General features: G+C 39.8%; 1 protein-coding gene across 1 annotated transcript; it reads right to left on the reverse strand.

Annotated features, from left to right (window-relative positions):
* Nucleotides 1-50: 50 nt before the first annotated feature.
* Nucleotides 51-23171, reverse strand: LOC119744873 (mannosyl-oligosaccharide 1,2-alpha-mannosidase IA-like). Its single transcript, XM_038221059.1, has 10 exons — nt 22432-23171; nt 17029-17244; nt 13150-13230; nt 10054-10148; nt 6073-6196; nt 5229-5322; nt 3588-3703; nt 2649-2862; nt 1311-1483; nt 51-415 (listed from the first exon to the last, which is right to left on the reverse strand). Exons 1-10 carry the CDS (start codon nt 23110-23112, stop codon nt 194-196), a joined length of 2016 nt encoding a protein of 671 aa, XP_038076987.1. The 5' UTR covers nt 23113-23171; the 3' UTR covers nt 51-193.

The following is a 23171-nucleotide window of genomic DNA, read 5'->3' on the forward strand; positions in this document are numbered from 1 at the left end:
TTACAACGTTTGAAAAGTTCAAAACTTCAACTTGGTTTTGAAAAAAAGATGACTCTTTTGCATCATTTCAGTTTTTCTGACTCGCCTTGTACATGTTGAGACCACCTTATACACACTTTAGGGCCCATTTAATTTATCCAAGAAAATCTGTGGAAAAAAATTAGGGATTTGTTTAATTAAAAAAAACAAGGCCTCAAGTTGACCAGTTTTTAATAACTGGAAAGGGATGGGCCTCTGTGTTTAACACCCACTGGTCTAGTGGTATAAGATCGTCATTTGAAAATAACAGATAAAGGTATTTTAAAGTTTCGGCGAGGAAAAAGCTTTGCTGTACATCGTCGTGGCCGACTTTGGTTGCATAGACGTCCCGTATGCCGGAGTAACCACTGTCCACACGGCAGTGCTTGTTCAAAGCCTGTTGTGAAAAAGAGACGATAAATTGGAAACTGCAGGGATGAGGATATGCATCTTGAGGTTTCAAATAACTGAAATTTTAAATTCTAAAGAAATATCAACCTCTCCTTTGAAAAAGTGGCTATTCACCCCAACTCCCTAACTTCCTATGATACACTATGATACACCTCCGTTGCTATTTTGGAAATAATTTTGTCTGAATTTTTTTCGGAATTGTGCGTCACCTAAAAAAGTTTTTGCATGGGTAAAACAATTCATTTACTTCGCCAAAATCAAATCTATGAGTTTCTTGCATGTTGTAGGTTCCACAACGGTCACAATTGGTCATTAAAATAGTCCAATTTCAGTCCCCACATAAAATGACTGTTTAAATAACGCAATAAATTTGTTGCATAAGTCGCAGACATGCGTACCGTGCAGCTTTCGTGAAATGTGTCACAAGTGAAATGCTACACTAGGTGAAATATTGTTTAACTTTTGGAGTTGTACAACATTGTGCAAAGTTTCATGAAATTGGCTGTTCAATCATTAACACGTCTTTACTTTCCAAACCAAAAAGGAAATATTCTAAAAGTTTGGCCATATACAGTCGAATCTTGTTAGTACAAACTCTGTTAATACAAAATTCTGGTTATAACAAACATAAAGCCTTGGTCCCGACTGTGCATTTATGTGCACAATGAATGGGACTGATGTTCCTCTTAATACAAAATTCTGATATAACAAACAATTTGGCTAGGTCCGAACGAGTTTGTATTAACGAGACTCGACTGTATTATCAAAACATGAACCTAAGATGAGCTGGACTAACAAAGGCGCCCGCATATTTTTGCAAATCCGAAGTCAGAAAGATGAAGCCAAGTGTCCAGAAACCCCTGGGTTACGTTGATTCTTACCTCTGCTGCCTCCCAGCCCCACTCCCGATACTTCTGGTCGTGTGTTAGCCTCCACATCACGAAGTAAGATTCTATCGTCTCGGGCCTCAGTATGTAGTACTTCTCATTCTGTCGCATGGCCACAGCCTCCGAACGACCCTCGAAACGGAACGCCTCGGGGCCAAGTTTAGTTGCTGTAACAAGTGTTGAATAATTTATGTGTTAGGGCTAAAAGACAAGTACACAACATTCAGTTGAGCACTGCATTAACCCTAACCCTGCCAGACGCAGCACAGTGCATCAGGTGGAAAAGTCTGGTGCACTTTGATGGAAAATGCTACCAACACCAGTGCATAAACCGGCCACTTCTGAGACACTGAGAGCTAGTCCCATGGAACAATGCCCGAGTTGTATCCTGCTGCAGTGGGTGACCACAGACTCTGAGGCAGTTTGGCCTTGAGACTTTTGACCTGATGGATCTTGCTACACTGGGCAGGCTTGTCACTTAGACAAGTGTTGCATGTTGCTGCGTTTGGCAGGGTTTCTAGCCAAAATACCCTGGAGGGTTAGGGTTAAGGGAATCTCTTTGAAGTCAACAACTGAAGAGGTGTAAATATGAGGAAACAATATAAGTAATACTATTGAATGGCTTGTTTTTGGGGATACAAGAATCTAATGCACTAGCTATAACAATATTGCACAATTCGAATGCTATAGCTTGTGCAATATATTGCTGTATCCTCCTCAAAGCCATCCAATATTATACAAATATGTTGCTTTGCAAAATTTGTTTACCAGCCAAATAATACCGAACTCTTATATAGCGCACGTATCTACCAACAATTAGGTACTCAAGGCGCTGGAAATTATGTCTATTATTAGAGACAGATAAATGAAGTACATGAGAAATATGAGAACCATTATGTAGCATCAATGGTTTACAAGGTGCTGCGGTGCATTAAGCAGCCACTGCCAGAAACACCGGGGCAAACCCCTTCTCTTAGCGATAAGTGTCACTGGGTCCTTTAACGTGCATTACACAACACACGGGACCTACGGCTTCACGTCCCATCCGAAGGACGAAGCAATAATGGTAAAGCGCCTTGCTCAGGAGCGCAAGCACCATGTTCCCACGGTCAGGATTCGAACCCCATGTACCACGGCACACGAGTCGAACACCGTAACCACTGGACCACAGCACCCCAGCAGGCTCAGCTACCTGCTAAAATGTCATGAGATGTATGCATACTTATGACTACATCCACATGTGGATCTCAGCTGATTTTTGCCAAATAACTTTGCTAAGCACTATCCTCGGCTTAGCAGCTCCTAAGTTGAGCATTGGCCCAGACAATGTACCTGTGTTATCATAGGCCTGGTGACAAGTCTCTGCAATCTGCCCGCCTAGCTCAAGATAATGCTCCTTCTTGTTCGAGTACCGAGCTCCCAGGCCAAACATTCCACCGGAGAAACACGACAAGTGGTCCATCTTCTTCTCAATGCGATTGGCTCGCCATTCCCCGATATACGTCAGTCCGCCTGGCGAGGTCTGCTTCATCTTCTTTTCGATGGCCTATGGGTTGTTGGAAATTGACAGGAAATCGGTTATCAATGACGTCGCAATTAACTGCGGTGAGATTCGAACCTTCAATCTGAAGAACACTGTACAGGCGTTCTACCAAGTTAATCCAATAAGCCTCTGTACGGATGACTACATACAAGAAATTACAATATCAATTCCTCATTATTCTGAAGCAAATTTCAGATGCATTCATATGTGTAGACAGATGTGTAGACAGATGTGTAGACAGATGTGATGCGATCAAGCTAAATGAGTCGTTTGTCGGGAATTTTTATTTGGAGATTCAGGCCAAAATAGGGCCACTTCATCACATCACTTCATCACATCTCTTGGTGTTCCGACTTCCATAATTTTTTTAACTAAAGATGGTATCAGCATGCGGTTTTCACAGCAGTAGTGCTGAGATTGTGCTCTTTTCAAATCTGTAATAAAAAATTTGTGACCAGGGTCGACAAACGACTCATTTAGCTTGATCGCATCACAGATTTGCTATGCACAGAAAAATTTTACTTACCAAAGCTCAGCTACCTGCTAAAATGTCATAAGATGTATGCATACTTATGACCACATCTACATGTAGCTCTCAGCTGATGTTTACCAAGTGCAAATTTCATGTTAAGCTGCCAAGCAACCTCTTCTGGTCTGATAATTTCAGACATATCTAGAATGTAGTATAGATTTATGAATGGACTGAATAGAAAAATAAATCTCATCACCTCAACAGCTTCAAAGTACATCTTCTTGGCTCTCTCATCCTTTAGGCCTGACTGGATGTAAGACTTGATCAGGTACTCGTAAAAACTGTCGCCTAGAGCACCCAGAGATACATGCTCTGAAAGAAGGCAAACAAAAGATCATTAAAGGGAATATACAACATTTGCAAACATCGAAAAATAAAACTACCAAGTTTTTACGAAATACCTTACTAGGATGTTGGTAAATGACAGTCTCAAGCATCTTGTAAAATTATGGCACCTGGTGTGAAGTCATTTTCAAGAAAACGGTATTTTTGTAAACATTTCCAACTGTGGTCGGCCAACCAGCGTTGGAAAAACCTAACTTTTTTTCAACTACTGCTCCAAATTTACCATTTTTTCAGTCCAAATTTTGTTTGCTATTGGTTACATGTTCATGAACGGGTGCAGGCCAGCTAGACTGGTTCCCTTGCCTTACAGTTTTCCATCATCTATGAATTGATCCATTTTATCTTTTGTGGAGTCAGGGAACCAGACTACTTGAACATTTTTGTTTTTCTTGGTTTTTCCAACCTTTTCGAACACCAAACTTCAAAAATGTCAGTGTAACAATATTTGATCTATTATACTAACCTCTCAAATAGTTCATTTCTGAAAATTACAGCAAAAGCCAATGATGTACATTCCCTTTATCCCAAACTCCCCAGGCATTTTTGCCAGGATGCAACCTCAATCCTGCAAAAACCTCCAACTGCCTCCATGTCAAAACTGCATATGTACAGCCTCAATCCTGCAAAAATCTACGTTATTTCTTGAATGTGGTCTTTGGAGGGGTGACCTCTACCTCAATCCTGCATAATCCTCCAGCAATCACTGTCAATATGTTGAGGCAAAGCCAGTGACATCCTGGAGCAGTGCGGAGGATTTTGAGTACAATCTAGGCCTAAATGTATGCATGGCTGAGCATAAACAACACAAGGTCCGGCCCAAGACCTTGACACAGCGAATCCTCCAAAATCAGCCACACATTTTTGCCATATAGCCTCAATCCTGCAAAATCCTCCATTTTGCCAAGAGGATTCTGCAAGATTTGGGACGGTTAGGGTCAAGTACGGACCTTCATGTTCCTCTTAGGTAAGTCCATACGATGGGATATTTTGGGAAGTGGACAGTTGTGGTAGTGCCAACATTTATTTCGGGGTCAAACACCCCCTGATGGCAAGCAATGTTTATGTAAATCAAATTAGGTTTTGCCCTTCACCGACGTTTTTAAACACTGTATACTCAAGTGTGTTACCTCCCGAGTGAAAGTTGGAAAAAATCACTCGGGTGGGACTCGAACCCACGACCTCCTGCTTTCTAGTGTAGATGTCTTACAGCTAACGGGATCGGTTGGCCGGTTCGAATCTGATGTACATAGCAGCGGGTACTGCATAAACTATTATAAGAGTTACCGTTAGCTCGGTGGTCGAGTGGTAAGACATCTGCACTAGAAAGCAGGAGGTCGTGGGTTCGAGTCCCACCCGAGTGATTTTTTCCAACTTTCACTCGGGAGGTAACACACTGAGTATACAGTGTTTAAAAACGTTGGTGAAGGGCAAAACCTAATTTGATTTATATCACCCCGACGCAAACTTCTTATAATAATGTTTATGTACTTACGCTGTCCCCATTTGCCAGTCTTAGGATTGAGATAGTTCGGGTAGAGGCCGTTAGGCTTGGTCATAGAGTTCAGTACATCTCTGATCTTATCAACCTGCAAGTAGACAGAGAAACAATAAAGACATCAGATTATGTCTAATATTATTTACAAATCTTCTGGAAATTTCAAAGCTGCAGCAGCAGAGGGGAAAAAAACCCAACTTGACCAATTCAGAACATAAACGCTGTTGATTTTCATCCCATATCCAAAGATTGTGTTAAAAGTGTAGGATCATTTGCATTTCATAAAAATCATAGGTCATAATTTTATGAAATGGACCGATTTAAGGGCTATTAATTTATAGTTTTCAACCACCTAAGTGCAGCTTGCAGAATCTGCCGTACATAGAACGTTAGTACTGATACAAAATTCTTCTTTTCTTGAGAATGACAGCATACTAAGATCAACGATTTCACAGGATGTTTCATACTATTATTTACTTACAATGAAGTGGGCTATTTCATAATATTTTGGCAGTTTCATTTGGAGTGTCAGCAAATGGTCCAATATGCCTTTTAGCAGCCCTTGATGGAAGTTCACATGAGATCAGCTTTGGAAGATTATTAGGAAGAGGTTTGACTGCTCATTTGGACCTTTGGGCAAGGCGCTTTTTCTGCTTATGCTGCCAGATCTGCTTTACAATGCCAGAAGTTGGGTTCGAACCACTGACCCTATGATCACGAGTCCAGATGCTAACTGAATTTGCTGTGCTTAAGAGACTCAACAGCCCAAATTATTACGGGGACGAATCAAATTCTGGTCTACAAGAGAGGGTCTGCAGGAATCATTCTCTCCGCTACCTACCTTTTGACGATACACAGGTTCTCCCGTTATTTCTGAGAGGTACATAAACTCCAGGTGCAGACTTCCAAACTCGGCGATGATGGAGCTACCCCCCGAGGCCCAGCCCCAGTTGCGCCCGCTCCCACTGCAAAAGACAAAGATAAACGCCATAAAACAAATTAAAATCAACTTGGATAAGACAATTTAGTTTGACGGAATACAATCTTGAAGATGACAGAATACAGTCTCCTGACAACTAGAGCAGGCTAGTCGAAACGTTGAGACCAAAGACAAGTTCTTTTAGCACTTAAAGCAGGACTGCTCTTATCAGAACAAAAAATACTTAGCGAAAGTTGATAATAAGCAGGACAAGTTCTTTTCAGAACTAAATATCTTCCAAGCAGTTGTTATTATTGCATGGTGTTACCGCAAACCAAAAATTGATATAGAAACAGAATACAGTTTTGAAATGCGCCACAGGATACGTCAACTATACTCTTCGGAAACTCCAACTCAAAAGTGCCTGAAATCAAGTTTCTAAAAAATAAGAGTAAACCAGATATGACTAATTTCATAAATGGTTAATAATTTGTGTAATTGGACACTTACCGGTAAATGTAATCCAATTTTTGGCAATAATGACAATTTGTCTTTGGTTTAAAAATGCTTTTTACCGTACCTTTTGTCTAATGACTATCTAATTAAAGTTTGTATCTCTGTGCTTTTGGGGTGAGGCCGCCCATTGCTTGATGTTTTTGAAAATAAACTGCTATTTCTTTAAATTAGATAACGTAACAAGCTTTACAATGAGACAGTGCACACTAAAAGAATTAGCCAAAAATATAAAATGATTTTCAAAGTTTAAAAAGGAGTCTCTAAATTCTAAAATACGATATTTCTGGAACTGACCGAATAAAGAGTTCAAAAGGCACTTTACTTCCTTAATCTGTTACATTAGAAGGAATCCAGTATAAAGGATTTTCGGCCAAGCACCAAAGTATTAACTTTAATAACAAACACTAGAACAGGGAGTTTTTTCTTAATCCCAAAACATTTTGCATGCTACGGTAAGCTTACTACTGACTACAGTGTTTTGATGGATCGTTCCTATTATGTAGAACTTGAGATGCCATTTCTCCATAATGAAGTGGGTAACACAATCCGCACAACGGAGGTCATCAGATGCTTGAGTACAGGATGCACCAAAGATGAGACTAACATGTGGGCTTTTACTAGACAGAGCTTTTAGGAGGACAATGCATTAGAATGAATGGCCGGGCGTGATCCACCTCGACAGGATTCAACTTATCAAATAAATCATGTAAATTGCCTCTGGAGCGATAACTGTGTGAATCTAGAAAACTTAAATTCAAACATAAACGTTGCAACACTTCTCAGTGGTAACATGTACTTGCACAGTGTGTACATGTATACATAATGAAGTCCCTCTGTCTTTTTGTTTGTTTATACACTCCTTTTTTGCCCTCTGTTTTAGTAACGTTATTTTACCGAGAGAGTGTTGATTTGTTTTTGTTGCTGGTTTTTCTTTTATCTTTTCTTAGTTTTTGCTTTTTGTTTGAGTTAAGTGCATATAATTTTAAGCCTTCGATTTTGTAAATTTCATATTATTAGTTTATTTTAATGCAGGGCCCTAATGAAAACCAGCTTTTTGGTGTTTGGGTTTACCCTGGATAGATAAAGGTATAAATAAAAATGTATCATGGTCATGATGAATTTGTGGGCCAAAAACAATGTACATCTATATTTATCCGAAGCTCTTTACAAAATTGGAAAATTTATTTGATATTTCCTTCAAATGAGCAAGTTGACAGATAAGGCAAAAAAAAAAAATAGGTTTGCTTCTGATTACATGGCATTCGAAAAGTAGGTAGCCGTAGGTGTAGGTAGGAAATTTTAAAAAAATTTTGGCCACTTTTGGTTTACAATCATATGGATGCGTCTGCGTGTAGTCAAGGGTAAAAGGTAGAAATTTATGGTTTTGGGGGTTTTTCTCTCATTTTACCCATAAAAAAAGGGGCTGTCAGCATAGGGTAGGTAGGGAAACCGGAAGCAGAACTACTGCTATTTTTGGGGGGGCTTACGACAGGTTTCTATGACAACGACCGTAGTCCGGGTCACCATCCCAGGTACAATGTACGTTCACCTAGTTCATTTCAACCTGTGCCGTTAAGCTCACGAGTGACGAGTTGCCTGCAATAGATTTTTGATGGCAAGTCTCATCAAAATTGCATGATCTTGGTCAATATTGCAGAGCATGCAGAGAGACGTGTCCTGCAGATGACAGGCACTGCAATTTACAAAAGTTCACACGCTGAGCACATTAAATAAGTATTTCAGCCGTGAGCATACTGTACGTATATCATACATTGTTCACGTACATGTCTGTGCAATGACATGAATGACAACTAGCAACTGCCAAGCTGCCATGATCACAAATATTCAGTTCAATATAGTTTATGAATTGAATCGGTCCACATTTTCGGAGCACGGCACCAAAGTTTGTGAGATGAATAACTGGAATAAAGTACGATACAAAGCCGTCAATCAATTTCAAACACACAAAACAATTGCTGGGATTGACACCAAATGACAAGGCCACGAAAAATTTACTTCTAGAAAATAACTAGAAAATAATCGTGTATTTCCCTTAAAGGGCCCATGCAACGTAATTTTTTTTAATGCTGTCCTTGAAAATGAACCTTTGAGTCCCATATATGATATAACCTCATTTTGAATTTGCGTTTTGGCATTTTGAAGGGTGTTTTGGTGCTTTTTGGCTTTTATGCTAATGCAAATTTCCATATTCATGAGCAAAGCTGTGAAGTCATTTCGGGCAGAAACCTCAATGTTACAGCTAATCTAGCACAAAAAGTTACTAGAATTTTGCATGTTTTGCTGTCGTAACTGTTCTTTCATTTGGTGATTTGTTACTGTGTAAGTACATGGCAGTAAGCCAGTGAGCAAGCCTTTCTCACAAATGTTTTCAATTTGAACAGAAAACCCCTAAAATGAACAGTGTCTTCCTAACATGACATCACAGCAACAGCGCCCTCAGTTGTCAAGAAACACAGGGGAATTTTTTTTTAGTGTTTAAAGAAGTGCACTTTTTAATGGAATTAACCAAACAAGGCATGCCAAATTGTTTTCATACATTTAAGAGTAGAAAGTTGCACAAAATGTGTTCCTAAGAAAAATTCACTGAATGGACCCTTTAAAGGGAATATACATCATTTACTTTTGCTGTAATTTTCAGAAATGGATGGAATTGGGGGGTTGGAAATATATAGCAAATATAGTTACACTGACTTTTTTGAGGTTTTGGGTCCGAAATGCTATAAAAACCAAGAAAAACAATCATTTTCCTGTAGTCTGGTTCCCTGACTCCATATAAGAAGACACAGAGCAGTTTACATACATTGGGGAATTGTAAGGTCAGGGAACCAGTCTAGCTGGCTTGTACCCGTTCATATGTGTGTTATCGGTTGCAGACAAGTGCGGTGGTCAATTGGGGCCAGTATTTGAAAAAAAGCCAGTTTTTTCCAACGCTGGTCGGCCAGCGTTGGAAATTGATACAAAAATACCACTTTTCTTGAAAATGACAGTATACCAGGTGCCATGATTTTACAGGATGCTTTACACTGTCATTCACTAACAGTCCAGCAAGGTATTTCAAAATGATTTGGTAGTTTTATTTTTTGATGTTTGCAAATGTTGTATTTTCCCTTTAATATGTTACTCTACTGACTCTGCTGATAAATTTTCCCATTAGGCATGTTAGACTCTGAAAGTCCTATCAAAATGTGTTGCCTGAGTGCACACAATTTGTCCCAAAGTAATTTCATACAAAGCTGTAACACTTTATTCAAACCAAGTCAAGTGCTCACAGGGGAGGGAACTAATAGCCGGAAACTATGACATGTATAATTCATATATCATGCACAATGAAGATGATGCTCTATGATTGATGCAATGCACATGTACCTCTTTATGTTGACCAGACCGTAGGGTATGCCAGTCGGTGTGTTGAATGCCGGGAGCAGCTTATCGGCTATCTCTTTGGCTCTCGTCTTGAATATCTGCCGAGGAAAGGACAAGACAAAATTTTTTTTTAATATAGCCCAATGGAGGTTAAAGATGGAGAAATTAATAAAGAGTAAAAATATGTGCATACATTTGTATGTACACATTGACAACCTTTTCTGGTGGGGAAAAAGTGTTAATTGCACAGATGACTTGAAATCAATGTACATGTTTCCTGTTAACTCTAACCTTACCAACTCCATCACAATCCATCCCCACATTTAGTGGGGGAATTTGGCACAAATTGGCAAACTAAGCATGGATGTGTACCAAGTCTGTCAAAATCCTGGTGGATTTCATCAGATTTGGTCCTGAAGCATTATGTGAAACAGAGTGAGGGATGGATTTTGACGGACATGGTCTTCTACTTAGTAAGTGGGGAGTTAGGGTTTATAGTGGCCATTTCACATACAACCGTAACTGCCAATCGAACACTAACAATTCCACAAACTGCAACCAAAATCAGGGAATCCAAATAAAAGGTCAAATATTATTTCCTACATTTAAGAGGAGTAGAAAATTGCATAAAATATGTTCCTAACAAAAAATCACTTCATTAACCCTTTAAGCATGATTAGAATGAAACAATCTCTGCATTAAAAAAGTTAACACTGCATTTGCAAGAACAGATATTCACGACTACCCAAATAATATGAACATCAGCTGAAAATGTCAACACACTTTCTCTGACATTTACATGTATTCTGTGCCTACACCACTTTTCTCTTTTATGAATTCAGAACCAAGAAAAAAAGGTTTTGGGATTTTGGGACTGCTGCAGGATTTCCTTGACTGCAGACAATGTGCAGACATAAATGTGTGACTGAAATTCCAGGTGGTGTTCTTGGACGAAATGTGGTCAGGAAAGGGAGGGGGCCCAACAGGATTTTCTCTGCACTTGAATACTGATAAATAGTTATAATGTGGTGCCCGCTGCTATTTAGATTCGAACCAGCCATTCGATCCCGTAAGCTCGGTGGTAGAGTGGTAAGACATCTGCACTAGAAAGCAGGAGGTCGTGGGTTCGAGTCCCACCCGAGTGTTTTTTTTCCAACTTTCACTCGGGAGGTAACACACTGAGTATACAGTGTATACGTCGGTGAAGGGCAAAACCTAATTTGATTTAATACACTTGAATAAGTTGACAACCCTTGGAGGTTTTTGTTTTTGTTTTTGTTTTTTGTAATTAATTACGCTAAAAAATGTTTGATCTGGTTTGCCTTGCTTTCTGGGTTATTTTTATTTATTTATTTTTTTTTGGGGGGGGGGGAGGATGGGGGAGATTTGGGGGTGTGGGGTGTGGGGTGTGCGCCGGATTGGGGGTGTGGGGTGTGCACCAGATTGGGGGGGGGGGGGTGTGGGTCGGGTGTGGGGTGTGGGCCGGGTGTGGGGTGTGGGCCGGGTTGGTGGAGGGCAAGGCTGGTGGGGTTGGAAGTTGGGGAGTTGGGGAGGGGGCGGGATGGGGTTGTGAGTATGGGAGATACAGACATAATATCTAATCTGTCCCACTACAGCACAGTGTAGTCGTGTCAATATTCAAACAGTTCTAATTTTATGTACATAAAGTATGCATAATAGTACCGATACATATTAAATTTGACATTTTTGTTTTGCTTCAGGACAAAAACAGCAGATGTGCAATTGTGCATATTTAAAGGGAAAATAACATCCACTACCCGGATCTGCAATCTCATTTTGTTAAACCAATCAAAAATATGCAAACGTTCTGATGTTGCACATATGTTTCTGGAAAAAAAACAGTCCATAATATGCAGTACTTACTTAATAAGAAGAAAAACCTTTTCCATTATTGTAAGTACTGTCTCTGTTATTTTACATTTATACAACTAATTTTCTGAACATTTTTTTCATCCCAAATTGAAAATTGTCAAATCTGAAAACTTAACGGCCAAAAGACTCCCTGTCAATTCACAATGAAATACTGAGTGCAGCGTAAACGGCTTCATCAATAAATTATAAGTTTTATCGTCCAGAGAAGCAAACATTCCAATGTGGGCGGCAATTTGGTTTCATCTTTCTTGTGTTAGCCACTGAGAGTGAAAAATGGGTGGATAGCACTTCAGTGACAGGGCTAGAGAGTGCCCGTCTTGTTTGTGCAGATCGCATGTTAACTTATCAATGTGATCATTGTTGGAAACTTGTGTCAACAATAACTTTAATAGAAATAGCATGATCTTTTGTACATCAACACAAGCGACCATTCAAAAGTGGTTTGGTCTGTGCTGAGTGACATCTGGGTTATTCAAATAGGATCTACAGCACTTTTGACATTTCTCCTGTCCTTGTTACATGTACATGTAGCTCTAACCTTTGTAATTTGAAATTTAGGTATCACTAAAAAAAAAAGTTTTAACAATTTTCATTGGTTAGGTAGGTAGTTTGCTTTAATTATGTGACCGGCTCCACAAAAAAGGGTATTAAGTCGTGCTGAGCATTATTGTGTAATGGCCTGCTCAACATTGAGAGGGTGAACATTTTGTCAAAATGTGATTTTCATTTTTTATCATGAGTGACATCTTTAACACCTACAGTTTCAGGTTTCATTCACAGAAATGTTGATTTTGATGAACAAAGTGGAAAAAAACAACCATTTTGTGTGCATCGTTCTGTAGTTCTACAACAAAGCCAGCTATTTCAAAGCCTGTTTTCTCAGTTGTGTAATTTGAACTCCAAGGAAGTAGTTAATATGCACATACGTCATATCTCCAGAACGGGAGGGACTATGGAGCTCTATTAGATACCAAATAAAAGCTTACATTGTTGGCTTTCCAACCATTTATATAACTCAATTTCAGTTTTTTGCAACATCATACCCTTTTTTGTGGAGCCGGTCACATATTATGTAATCACTCTTGGAGGGCGACTTTATATGGAGTGCATGATCACAGTTATAGAATCATAGATGTCAAAAGGAACAGGAAAAATGTGGGCTCCACATTTTCGGGATGACCCATCTAAATGTAGGGAATACTGTACCTCATCACCAGTTAGGGCGTAGGCAGACAGCAAACCACCGACGAATCTGATGTTGACCTCAAACACCGAAAGGTCGGTCGTCTGAAACGCAAGCACAAATAGAACATTTATGTGACTTGTACAGTGTAGCAACTCAAATTAAGCATGAAGTGATATTCATTCACATCTAGTCAGGCTGGCGTAGCGGTACTTTCCTCGCCTTCCACCACTGTGACCCAGGTTTGATTCCTGCCTGGGCAAATAATGGATTGGTTTTCAGTCCCTACCTGATTCCATGGGTTTCCCCCAGAATATTCTCTGGGGTTTTCCTCCCACCTCTAAAACTGTAATTTCTGCTCAATGTTTTCTCTCTACAAATTTCTTCGGGTTTGTGAGCTACAGTGCCTGGGCCGCTTTTGAGAAATCCTTGGTGTATTACCAAAAATAATTAATAATATTAAAAATATTAATAATATCTTCAAAAAACTGTATCCTCTACATGAGCATGTGTTCTTCATGAATGTCAGGAAAAAAATTAGTCCGACAAAAAAAGACTTTGCAAAATCATTTTGGAGTTGTCAGACGCACTTAAATTTGTTCATTCAAACACGGTGAATGGTTGATAAATGTCTAACTGCCATTCATCCTTTGAAGTGTGACAAATTACGACACTTGAGTAATTTCTATTTTACATCGTTTTTTTTCCATCAAATTCATTTAAACCATACAGGAGAACTAGATTTCTAGAAAATCAAAAGACTAGCTGCTTTGAAACATGAGGATGAGGAATTTCTTTGTTTAACCTAAACGTCATCTTTAAATGCGCATAAATACCAGACAATAAGTCCAATTTACATGTACCCCCAGCATTTGTGCCCAGGAATAAAAAGAATATTGAAATGCAAAATAGATAAAAATCAATAAATAAAATGACAATAAAATGAAATGTACCATAACCAGAGGCAAGTTATTTGCAGGGAATACTGGTAAAAAAATCACTGAAGCATTGAATAATGGAAATGCATAAACAAGAAAAATTGATGACAATCAGATGCACACCATATGGCACAGGGACACCACTTATGATCCCCAAATGATGACAATTTTTTTCTGCGAAATCTTAGTAGGTTGGCCACAAAAACTTACACATGTGTAATCATATGAGGTAGGCCTACTTTGTGGAGATCTGTTTAACAATTCAAACTTACACATGTGTAATCGTATGAGATACTTTGTGGAGATCTGTTTAAACAATTCAAACTTACACATGTGTAATCATATGAGATACTTTGATCTGATACACCGTGCCCTCTGGAGACATGCACACAATAGGGAACAAAAGATTGTATACGTCTCCACAGGGCAATTTCTATAGATGAATACGTCTCCACAAGATTTTCACAAAATAGATATGGATTTTACTCAAAAACTAGGAATTTCCAAGGTGGGTTGATCAGTCGCAAATGGAAGAGTTTTAGAAAAGGGATATTAAGTCCGAATTTCAGCCAAGGAAATTAATTCTGGTTAAAATAAGAGCATTTTGAAACTTCACTTTCAAACTCGAAAACTTTACTACACGAAAACAAAGAAATGTCTCCACAAGAATACAAATTTCAGTATGTGGGTGGAGATCTGTTTAACAATTCATGACAATGGACACAATAATGTACATGTTTCACATGCACAGCTCTTGTGTTTGGTGAGCATTTCCAAACCATGAATAACCAAAAAAAAACCTACTTTTTTCTAGTGGCTGAAATGAAACGTACATTGTACATTGTACCCTATCCTTCCTACATTTGGCAAGGTGTTATCAATGTTTACAATTAGGCCATCAGCCTCGGTCCAAAATTTTGGCCGCCGGTATCAAATGAGGGGAATAATCGTCATAGTGATTTTTGGCAAGGTATACAGCTCCAGAATTAGAAAATATGTGATAGCATTGCTGTGGTGGCAGCTTTTTGGGTGTTATCACCCTTTTTTTCAAAATGGCCATCAAAATGCTTGTTACCACTCTAGGGGCGGTATACCTTGCGCATGCGCACTATAATCATTTATGCCCTGATTTGATACTGACCAAACACCCAGGCTGATGGCCTAAATTACAATCGCCACAATTACAGGTGGAATATTATTTGACACTTCCCAAGTTTGAAAAATGTAAATGAGAATCCTTCCTTTTTTTTTTACAATATTACACAAACATGTATTAACCAGCAATTTCGAATGACTGTTGATCATGCTGGAAAAAAAACCCAGCAATCCCTTAAAAACCCAAGTCACTGGAAGAGGTAAGGTACACTGTATGACGACATTTTGTGCACTACATGGACATGAATTATTCAGTGTCACTTTGCTAGTTTACACCTGTAATCACTTGTTCAACGTGGCAAATACACCAAACACCTGTTTCTTGTATCAGCCATAACTGGTAATAAATGCTACATCACGGCCACCAATCAATAATGCTCAAAATAATTTCAACTGAGAAAAACAGAAAAGTCTACAATGAAAATAAAAACAACTCAACATGTACCGGTTCATGTTCCTCAATATGAACCTACATGTAAATGCACATGTATCGACCTGAACCTTTTCCGAAGTCTTTTTAAACCACCGTGATGTTTTGGAGGTTTTTTAAAGGGAATGTACATCATTGGGTTTTGCTGTAATTTTCAGAAATGAACTATTTGAGGGGTTAGTATGATAGATCAAATATTGTTACACTGACATGTTTGAAGTTTTGTGTTCAAAAATGCTGGGAAAAACCAAGAAAAACAAAAATGTTCAAGTAGTCTGGTTCCCCGACTCCACTAAAGATGAAATTGATCAATTTATAGATGCCGGAAAATTGTAAAGTAAGGGAACCAGTCTAGCTGACCTGCACCCGATCGTGAACATGTAACCAATAGCAAACAAAATTTGGACTGAAAAAAAGGTAAAATTGGAGCAGTAGTTGAAAAAAAGTTAGGTTTTTCCAACGGTGGTCGGCCGACCACCGTTGGAAATGTATACAAAAATACTGTTTTCTTGAAAATGACTTGACATCAGGTGCCATAATTTTACAGGATGCTTTAGACTGTCATTTACCAACATCCTAGTAAGGTATTTCGTTAAAACTTTCGGTAGTTTTATTTGTTGATGTTTGCAAATGTTGTATATTCCCTTTAATGCTGTCAGTCCTGTAACTGGGATATCCGACACAGATGTGCAGACCATACTCGCCACCCTACCGATTTGAGCAGCTACCATTTTCATACATGTACAAGTAGTTCATGCCTACAAGGCTACAGTTCTTCAGCCTGCCCTGTTCTGCTTTTAGGAAAATAATCAAATTGTGACCCAGAAATTTACTTGGCAGAATGTATTTTAAAATCACCAGTGGAGCATATCCTCAAACCCATAGTAGTAGACAGCGATGTCTCTAGTGACGCTAGCTGGCTTACCAGAAGTCACGCCACGTGAGTATACCTATGATCCTTTGCAGTACTTTGGCATACATTTTAGATGTGTTCAATAAGTGCATCTGATATATGGAGGGCAACCGAGCGTGACGTACATGTACATGCACACGTTTAGGGTCGTAGCCAGCCTGGTGGAAGGGTAGGGTCGTTTTTACCGTGAAGTGGACTTTTTCATGTATAATAAACAGTTGATTACACATGAAAACTTTATATTTGAGAGTAAAACTCAAATGCCAATCGCAAGGAAAAAGTTGACCTGTGGCCGATTGGGGGGAGGGAGGGGGGGGGGGGGGGGGGTTCATCTGAACTTCCCCCTCTCTCTCCTGCCTACAGGCCTGGAAGATGTAAGAGCTGACCGTACATGTACATAGCTCTACATATATGAATAGGGTTACATACATGTACGTGAGTGGCACCCCACATTTTTTTGACTTACAGCAGAGAAGTGGAAATCGTGGGCCACGTACGTCCGGGCCTTCAAGAATTTATCCTTGAGACCCATGATGTAGAGCGTGTCCATGCCGTCGATGATGGTCGCCCCCACCGACGAGCGACCGAAGATACTCGCCGAGTGGCCCACGTGGGAGATGGGCTTGAGCTCGTTGGCTCCCCAGGCGTACTTCTCATAGCCATTCCAGGCGTGTAGCATCATCTGCGGAGAAAGGAAAACTCACTTGATTTACACATGTATGCACATTTGTGGTAACCTGACCTTACCAAATCCATCAAAATCTACAAGGGGGTATTTGATGGATTTTGAAGGACTGAGGCAGGTAGAGTTTTAAACTGTAAGAGTCAATTCATGTATTTACATGAGGCATGATGCTCCCTGATATGCCATTTCATTTCTGCACTGATATTGATTTTAAAAGGTTCAGAGAGGTTCCAAGAAAAAAAACATGCCTGGAAGTTAGATGTTCGGCTAAATCTCACCACCCTAAAAAATCCAACAAATTCCAACAGCTGCAGGATTTTGTTGGATTCAGGCCAGCCGCCATGATTTTCAATGGGGCTTGATATCGCAGTGCGTTTCAGTTTACAAGATGTGTCTTTAGTTTACTGCAGTATGGTTGCTTGTTGGGGGAATCAGGAAAGTTCTATTATATCTTTAGGAATGTTCAACCAAGGTGGCTGTTAGTCTATTGGCCTACATTTGTAATTTTCATGTGTGCAGGAATTGTTGAGGGTTCTGTGCGCACATCTTGTTCACAATTACTAGTTAGTCACTTGAGTCCATCATACATAGAGCTGCCAACCTTTGCATCTTGCAATCAGGGAGATTTTGTACAACAATCAGGGACAAATTTAGAAAATACATTCAACATTATAGGGAAACAGTTTCCATAATCAGGGAGATTTTCAAATCTGTTCATCAGAACATGGAAAGATTGGTTTATTTTCAGGGAACTTTCTGCGGAATCAGGGAGAGTTGGCAGCTCATTGGTTTGTACCGGTAAGTCTTCACAAGTTGATCACAAGTTAAAGCTACATGTATAGTCCATCATTTGCAGCTATCCAAAAAGTGACTGACGTTATTAGTGTTGAAAAACATACTTAGTTGAAAGATAGTAAGGGGACTAAACTCCCTGTGAAATTATTCTTTCTGGCATGCTGTCATTTTGAAGAAATCAACAAAAGAAGGCCTTTCAAACGGTGCTTCTTAAGACGCACCGTAGGAAATTTAAATTAGTAGTTTGTTTTGTTATTCGGCGAAGCGTGCGCAAGCATTGGCACGACGCATAGGCGCGTGCGGTTGCTATAATTCGTCGGATCAGTGCGCGACATCGTGTAGCTGCAATCGGCTCAGTGAGAACATGTCTCAGACGCTGAATTCAGGCCCAATTCAAAGCATAATTCAGCAACTTTTGATTTGAAATCGAGATCCTAGAATGTTGTTTTTCTCAAAATATACAGCTAAAGCTGAGCTGAAACTTCGTCAGGTTAGGCCTAGTTGTTCGGCACCCTTCTTTAGATCTTGAGCACTTTTGTTGCTCCAAACGCACAAAATGCACAAATTACAAATGATGGACTATTTAAGTCCTCACAAGTTGATCACAAGTCCTCCAGTCCCAAGTCAAGTCACAAGCTATTGAGCCAATCAAACTGTGACAAGGTATTCCATTGTTATTGTTTATCTCCTGTTAATTGTGACTGGACTTGTGATGGACTTGCACATCTACTTTGTTCATGTACATTGTACATGTAATGGGCTCTACTGCAACAACTTTAATGCTTACAAGAACCACACTGACGACATTTCCTGACACTAGTGTTTATTTTCTCTGATGCAGTATTTTGATATCCTGTAAAGTCTAGGACCCTCCTTGGAATCAATTCATACCAGGTGGCCAATGACCATCAATTATGTGGCCAGCAAGGTCTCATTCAGTTTTTAATGAGCGTTATTAGCGATCTGTCTGGCTTCTGAGACAGATGGATGCAGGCGTGAAAGTGTTGTCAAGAGTCTTCCATGCGGAACGTTATGAGGCTGTCGTGTTTATTACATACATGTAGGCCAAGGTACATTATGGTGTACTAGTATGCAAATGATGCACATTACCAGTAGATCAATACAGCAACATGGTACTTATGAAGCTAGCTTCAAGGGCAAGTTGCAATTAACGTGATCAATTTTTCATACTATGTTTACTTAAAATCGTTGTAACCTTCCAAGATCCTTTCAAATTCACCACGGTGCAGTCAATTATTAATGAACCATTTCCACATTCTCCATGCAACGTACATGGCGAGACGGGACGGCGTGGTGGGTTTTTCCTCGCCTTCAAACTCTTATGGTTCCGTTTTGGTTCGGGTTCGATTCCTGCCCTGGTTACACAGGGATTGGGTTTTCAGTCCCTTCCTGATTCCTAGCCTGTTTTCCCCAAAATATTCTTCATGGGTTTTCCCTCACCTCTAAAACTATAAATAATATCTTTCTTGTCTTCTTTCTATAGGTTTCTTCAGGCTTGCAAGCTACAGTGTCTAGGGCGCTTTTGAGGAATCCTTGGTTTCATTACCAGAAATAAATAATAAAATTAATAATACTGTATAAAATTAGAGGCTGAGCTGAATTCTCTGGTGTCTGGTTAAGCTATTTTTTTTTTGAATGCCGAGATACAGATTCCGAAATTCATTTACTTCAGTCCATATTTATAATTTGAATAGCCTGCATACAAAGTCTCTTTTGTTCCACCTAGCCAATGATGAAATAAAATGGCAGGGGTTACAATATCTTTTAACCCCAGTAAACAAGATAATTTCTGTGTTACTTTCATTTCCGTCCTGGACTATGGACCGTGCACACACTACATTTTAAAATTCCTATTATTTCCGCAGTTTGCTCGTGGCTGTACTGTTTGGAAATGGCCTCTTACTGTTAAGTGTTTGTTTTAGGGGGAGAAAAATCAATTTACATGTAATATTAATAAAAGCAATGAAAGCGATATAAGCTGATGCATCATCCCATGTGTGATATTACAAAGTAGGATACATACATTTTTGCCCAGTGATTGACAGCTTGTGATACTCTGGAAGGGAAAATTTGATGGTGGCGAAAAAAAGTTACTGTTGCGTCAGACTGGAATCTTGAGTGCAGAAAAACATGCAAACAACATCAGGCCAGCTTTACTCACTCTTTAGCCAGCAAAATTCTCCACAGTTTTCATGAGTCAAAGACAAGGTCCTGGGTATTTCACCAGCCAAGTCTGAGGTCTCAATTCAATGTTAAACCCTCCTATGTAAACATACATTCTGTGCCAAGTTGTCCTTACAGTCAAAATCAATCAAGTGACTGTTTTCAACCCGTAAGAATTCCCAGCCCACATAAAGCAGGATTGACTGGCTGGGACTGATTAAGTGACTTGATACAGCTATGCTTTGACTCCCGGTGAGCGATAAAACAGCTGTGACCACAACTTGCCTGCTCTGTCTGTTGAACCAGTTTGACTAGACACAGTGCTTGCTTGACATATGATCTGACTGCTGGTGACTAGCCTTTGTTGAAAGTATAGCAGTAGAAGTGGAAGTGAATTTTGACTGTCTGTGACTGTTTAAATAGCAGGAGGGTTAAAGGAAACTTTTCTTTTGAAAGTGATTTCAATTTGAACCCTAAGACTACATGTAGACTGGCACACATCCAACTTTTTGAAAAGATTTGCCATTCAGTAGTCTGGTGGCAGGACTATGGAGAAAATATGTAGAAATAGAGACTAGGCACCAGTTTCTTTTGACACAGTTGATCGATGCAGTACTAAAGGGTGTTGGACTAATTGTTTTAGGCGCCAGTCTATTTTCTTGTGTTGCATGTTTTCACTGTATTTAGGTTTTAGGACTCTCATACACAGTATTGAGAGTCCCAAATTTGCGGACTAGGACTGACCCACCAGTGGACCATCCTGACCCCAATTATAATTGGGACGTTAACATTCTCATTCGCAATAAGACTTGATCTGCACGATACTTTTCTGAAGACTCAAACCTGGTAAAGATTTCATGAACATTAAATGTAAGCAGCAGAAGTTTGATAGCAACAATTATTCAAGGGACCATAAGAAATGATGCCAACTTATATTGGGACATTTACCGGCACATATAGGCTCAGCAAAAGTTGCCTGTGTACATCGATATTTTGTCTGCACACTGTAGCTTATCGACAATGTGCATGTCACGTTGGAGTTGTGAGATGCACACTGATACTTAAGCCCAAGTTGGACGATGTCCTCACTGCATTACGACTGACGTCCAGGATATCAATTTTTCCTGCCATAATGAAACATTTTTGAACTTTTGCTTTCTTACCTGATGGAGAAAGCTAAATTTTTTTTTACATATGCCTTGTGTCTGGATTACAAAGATGCTTGGTTTAGAAAAAGTAAATATGTCCGTAGGCGAAGTGTTTACAGTAAATATATCGCAGATCCACGCTTTCGTTGTAAACATCCTCAGTACGAATTTCTCGTGTGAAAACTTACATGAGCGGGCGTATGCAACACAGTTGCTATGCGAGAAATTCAAATGCGTGCGCAAGTCTCCACTTGAGAAGTTCAAACTGAGGATACTTGGACCTGCGAAAAAGTGGATCTGCGATTTATTTTCTGTAAACCTGTCGCCCACAGACATTTACTTTTTCTAAACCAATTATCTTTGGCATTACGGACACAGGGAATATGTTAACGAAATTTCAGCTTCCTCCATCAGGTAAAAAATATGGGCAAAAAAAGTGTTACAATGTTTGCTATGGCGGAAAGAATTCCATACGTACGCCACTTGGCACCCTGTGTACAAACCCTATGAGACTGGTCTGAAAAATTCTGTTTTCCAACTAAATGCTTCAATATTTTCCCTGCTAAATGTCACTTTTTAGGACATGTTATCCCTCCCTGATGGTTGATGAGTCATTGCAGGGAAAAACTAGTGGCGTATGTATATGGAATTTCTTTCCGCTGTGGCAGCAGAACTTCATATCCTGAACAGTCTGAACTCCGTTGCGTTGTACATACACACAACAGAAGAGTCGAGTCCAACCTGGGTTACTGTGATACCGGAAAGAATGTTGCAACCTGACACTGCTTTGTTCTTCATATATCATCTCAATGCCAGTCAGTCATTGCAAAAATGACGATAAGACATGAATCTTTGACTGAGAAATATTTCCAATTTTGTTAGGAAAAATTTCTTGACTCTCCAATTGACTTTGTACACAGCCGCTGAAGTAGCGTCAGGTTGCAACATTCTAATGACACTGACACAAACTTTGACGGACTTCAGCAAAACAATCACACTCCCAATCTCTTGTGTTTGCATCATTTCTAGAGGTCCCTACGCATCTCCGTATACAAACCTCTCGTATAGCATCCCTTCGTTTCTTGGACTCCTCGTCATCTGGTTCTCCGTCCGGCAGATTGACACCTTCAAAGTTTCCTTCCGCCTTCTTCAAATCCGCCTCCTTTTGCTCCTCCTTCCGTTTGGCTTCTTCCTCCTTCTGCTTCTCTAAGAACTTCTGTTTATCCTGATCCACCTCTTCTTTCACATCTTTGTGCTCGTCCTTGGCGACGTCAACACGTAACTTGTCGTCTTTTTCGGCATTTTCTCCCATCCCATCTTTTTTACTGTCTTGAACAATTTCCTTACCCATATTCATGCCCCCATTTAGGGCATCCTTAGCCCGCTGTAAAGTTTCATCTAGTCGCAACTGTAATCTAAATTTCTTTTTGTCTTCTGAGCCGTGTATATCCTCCCCCGTTTTGTCCAAGGGATTGTGCCCAACAACGCCCCCTTTATTTCCCCCCGGCAAATCAACATTGTGTTGGAACATCTTTTCCGGTGCGTCCACATACGTGGTTCGAGTCCGGAGTTCGGGTAGGAGAAATAAGGCGCTGTAGCAAAGGCTGATGAATACTAACACTATCAAGTAGACAAAGTACTTCTCTGATGTCCGTAAACTGAATCGCTTTTCGGGGACGGGGACCCCGTTTACGTACCTCTGGGCGAGGGGCAAAACGGGCTGCTGCCGGCTGGCCATGTTGGATCGTGTTCAGTTGCAAGTGGATAATGTCATGTCGGTCTTCCCTATGTTGAATT

The sequence above is a fragment of the Patiria miniata genome, unplaced genomic scaffold (assembly GCF_015706575.1).
Source record: "Patiria miniata isolate m_02_andy unplaced genomic scaffold, ASM1570657v1 HiC_scaffold_7, whole genome shotgun sequence".
NCBI classification, from domain to species: Eukaryota; Metazoa; Echinodermata; class Asteroidea; order Valvatida; family Asterinidae; genus Patiria; species Patiria miniata.

Excerpts from the sequence above, each read along its gene's own strand:
- LOC119744873 (XM_038221059.1), bottom strand. The coding sequence starts at position 23,112 with ATGGCCAGCCGGCAGCAGCCCGTTTTGCCCCTCGCCCAGAGGTACGTA. Across the intron at positions 6,197-10,053 it reads GGTCTGGTCAACATAAAGAG|TGGGAGCGGGCGCAACTGGG; the intron begins GTACATGTGCAT and ends TGTCTTTTGCAG. Across the intron at positions 2,863-3,587 it reads TGTACTTTGAAGCTGTTGAG|GCCATCGAAAAGAAGATGAA; the intron begins GTGATGAGATTT and ends AACAACCCATAG.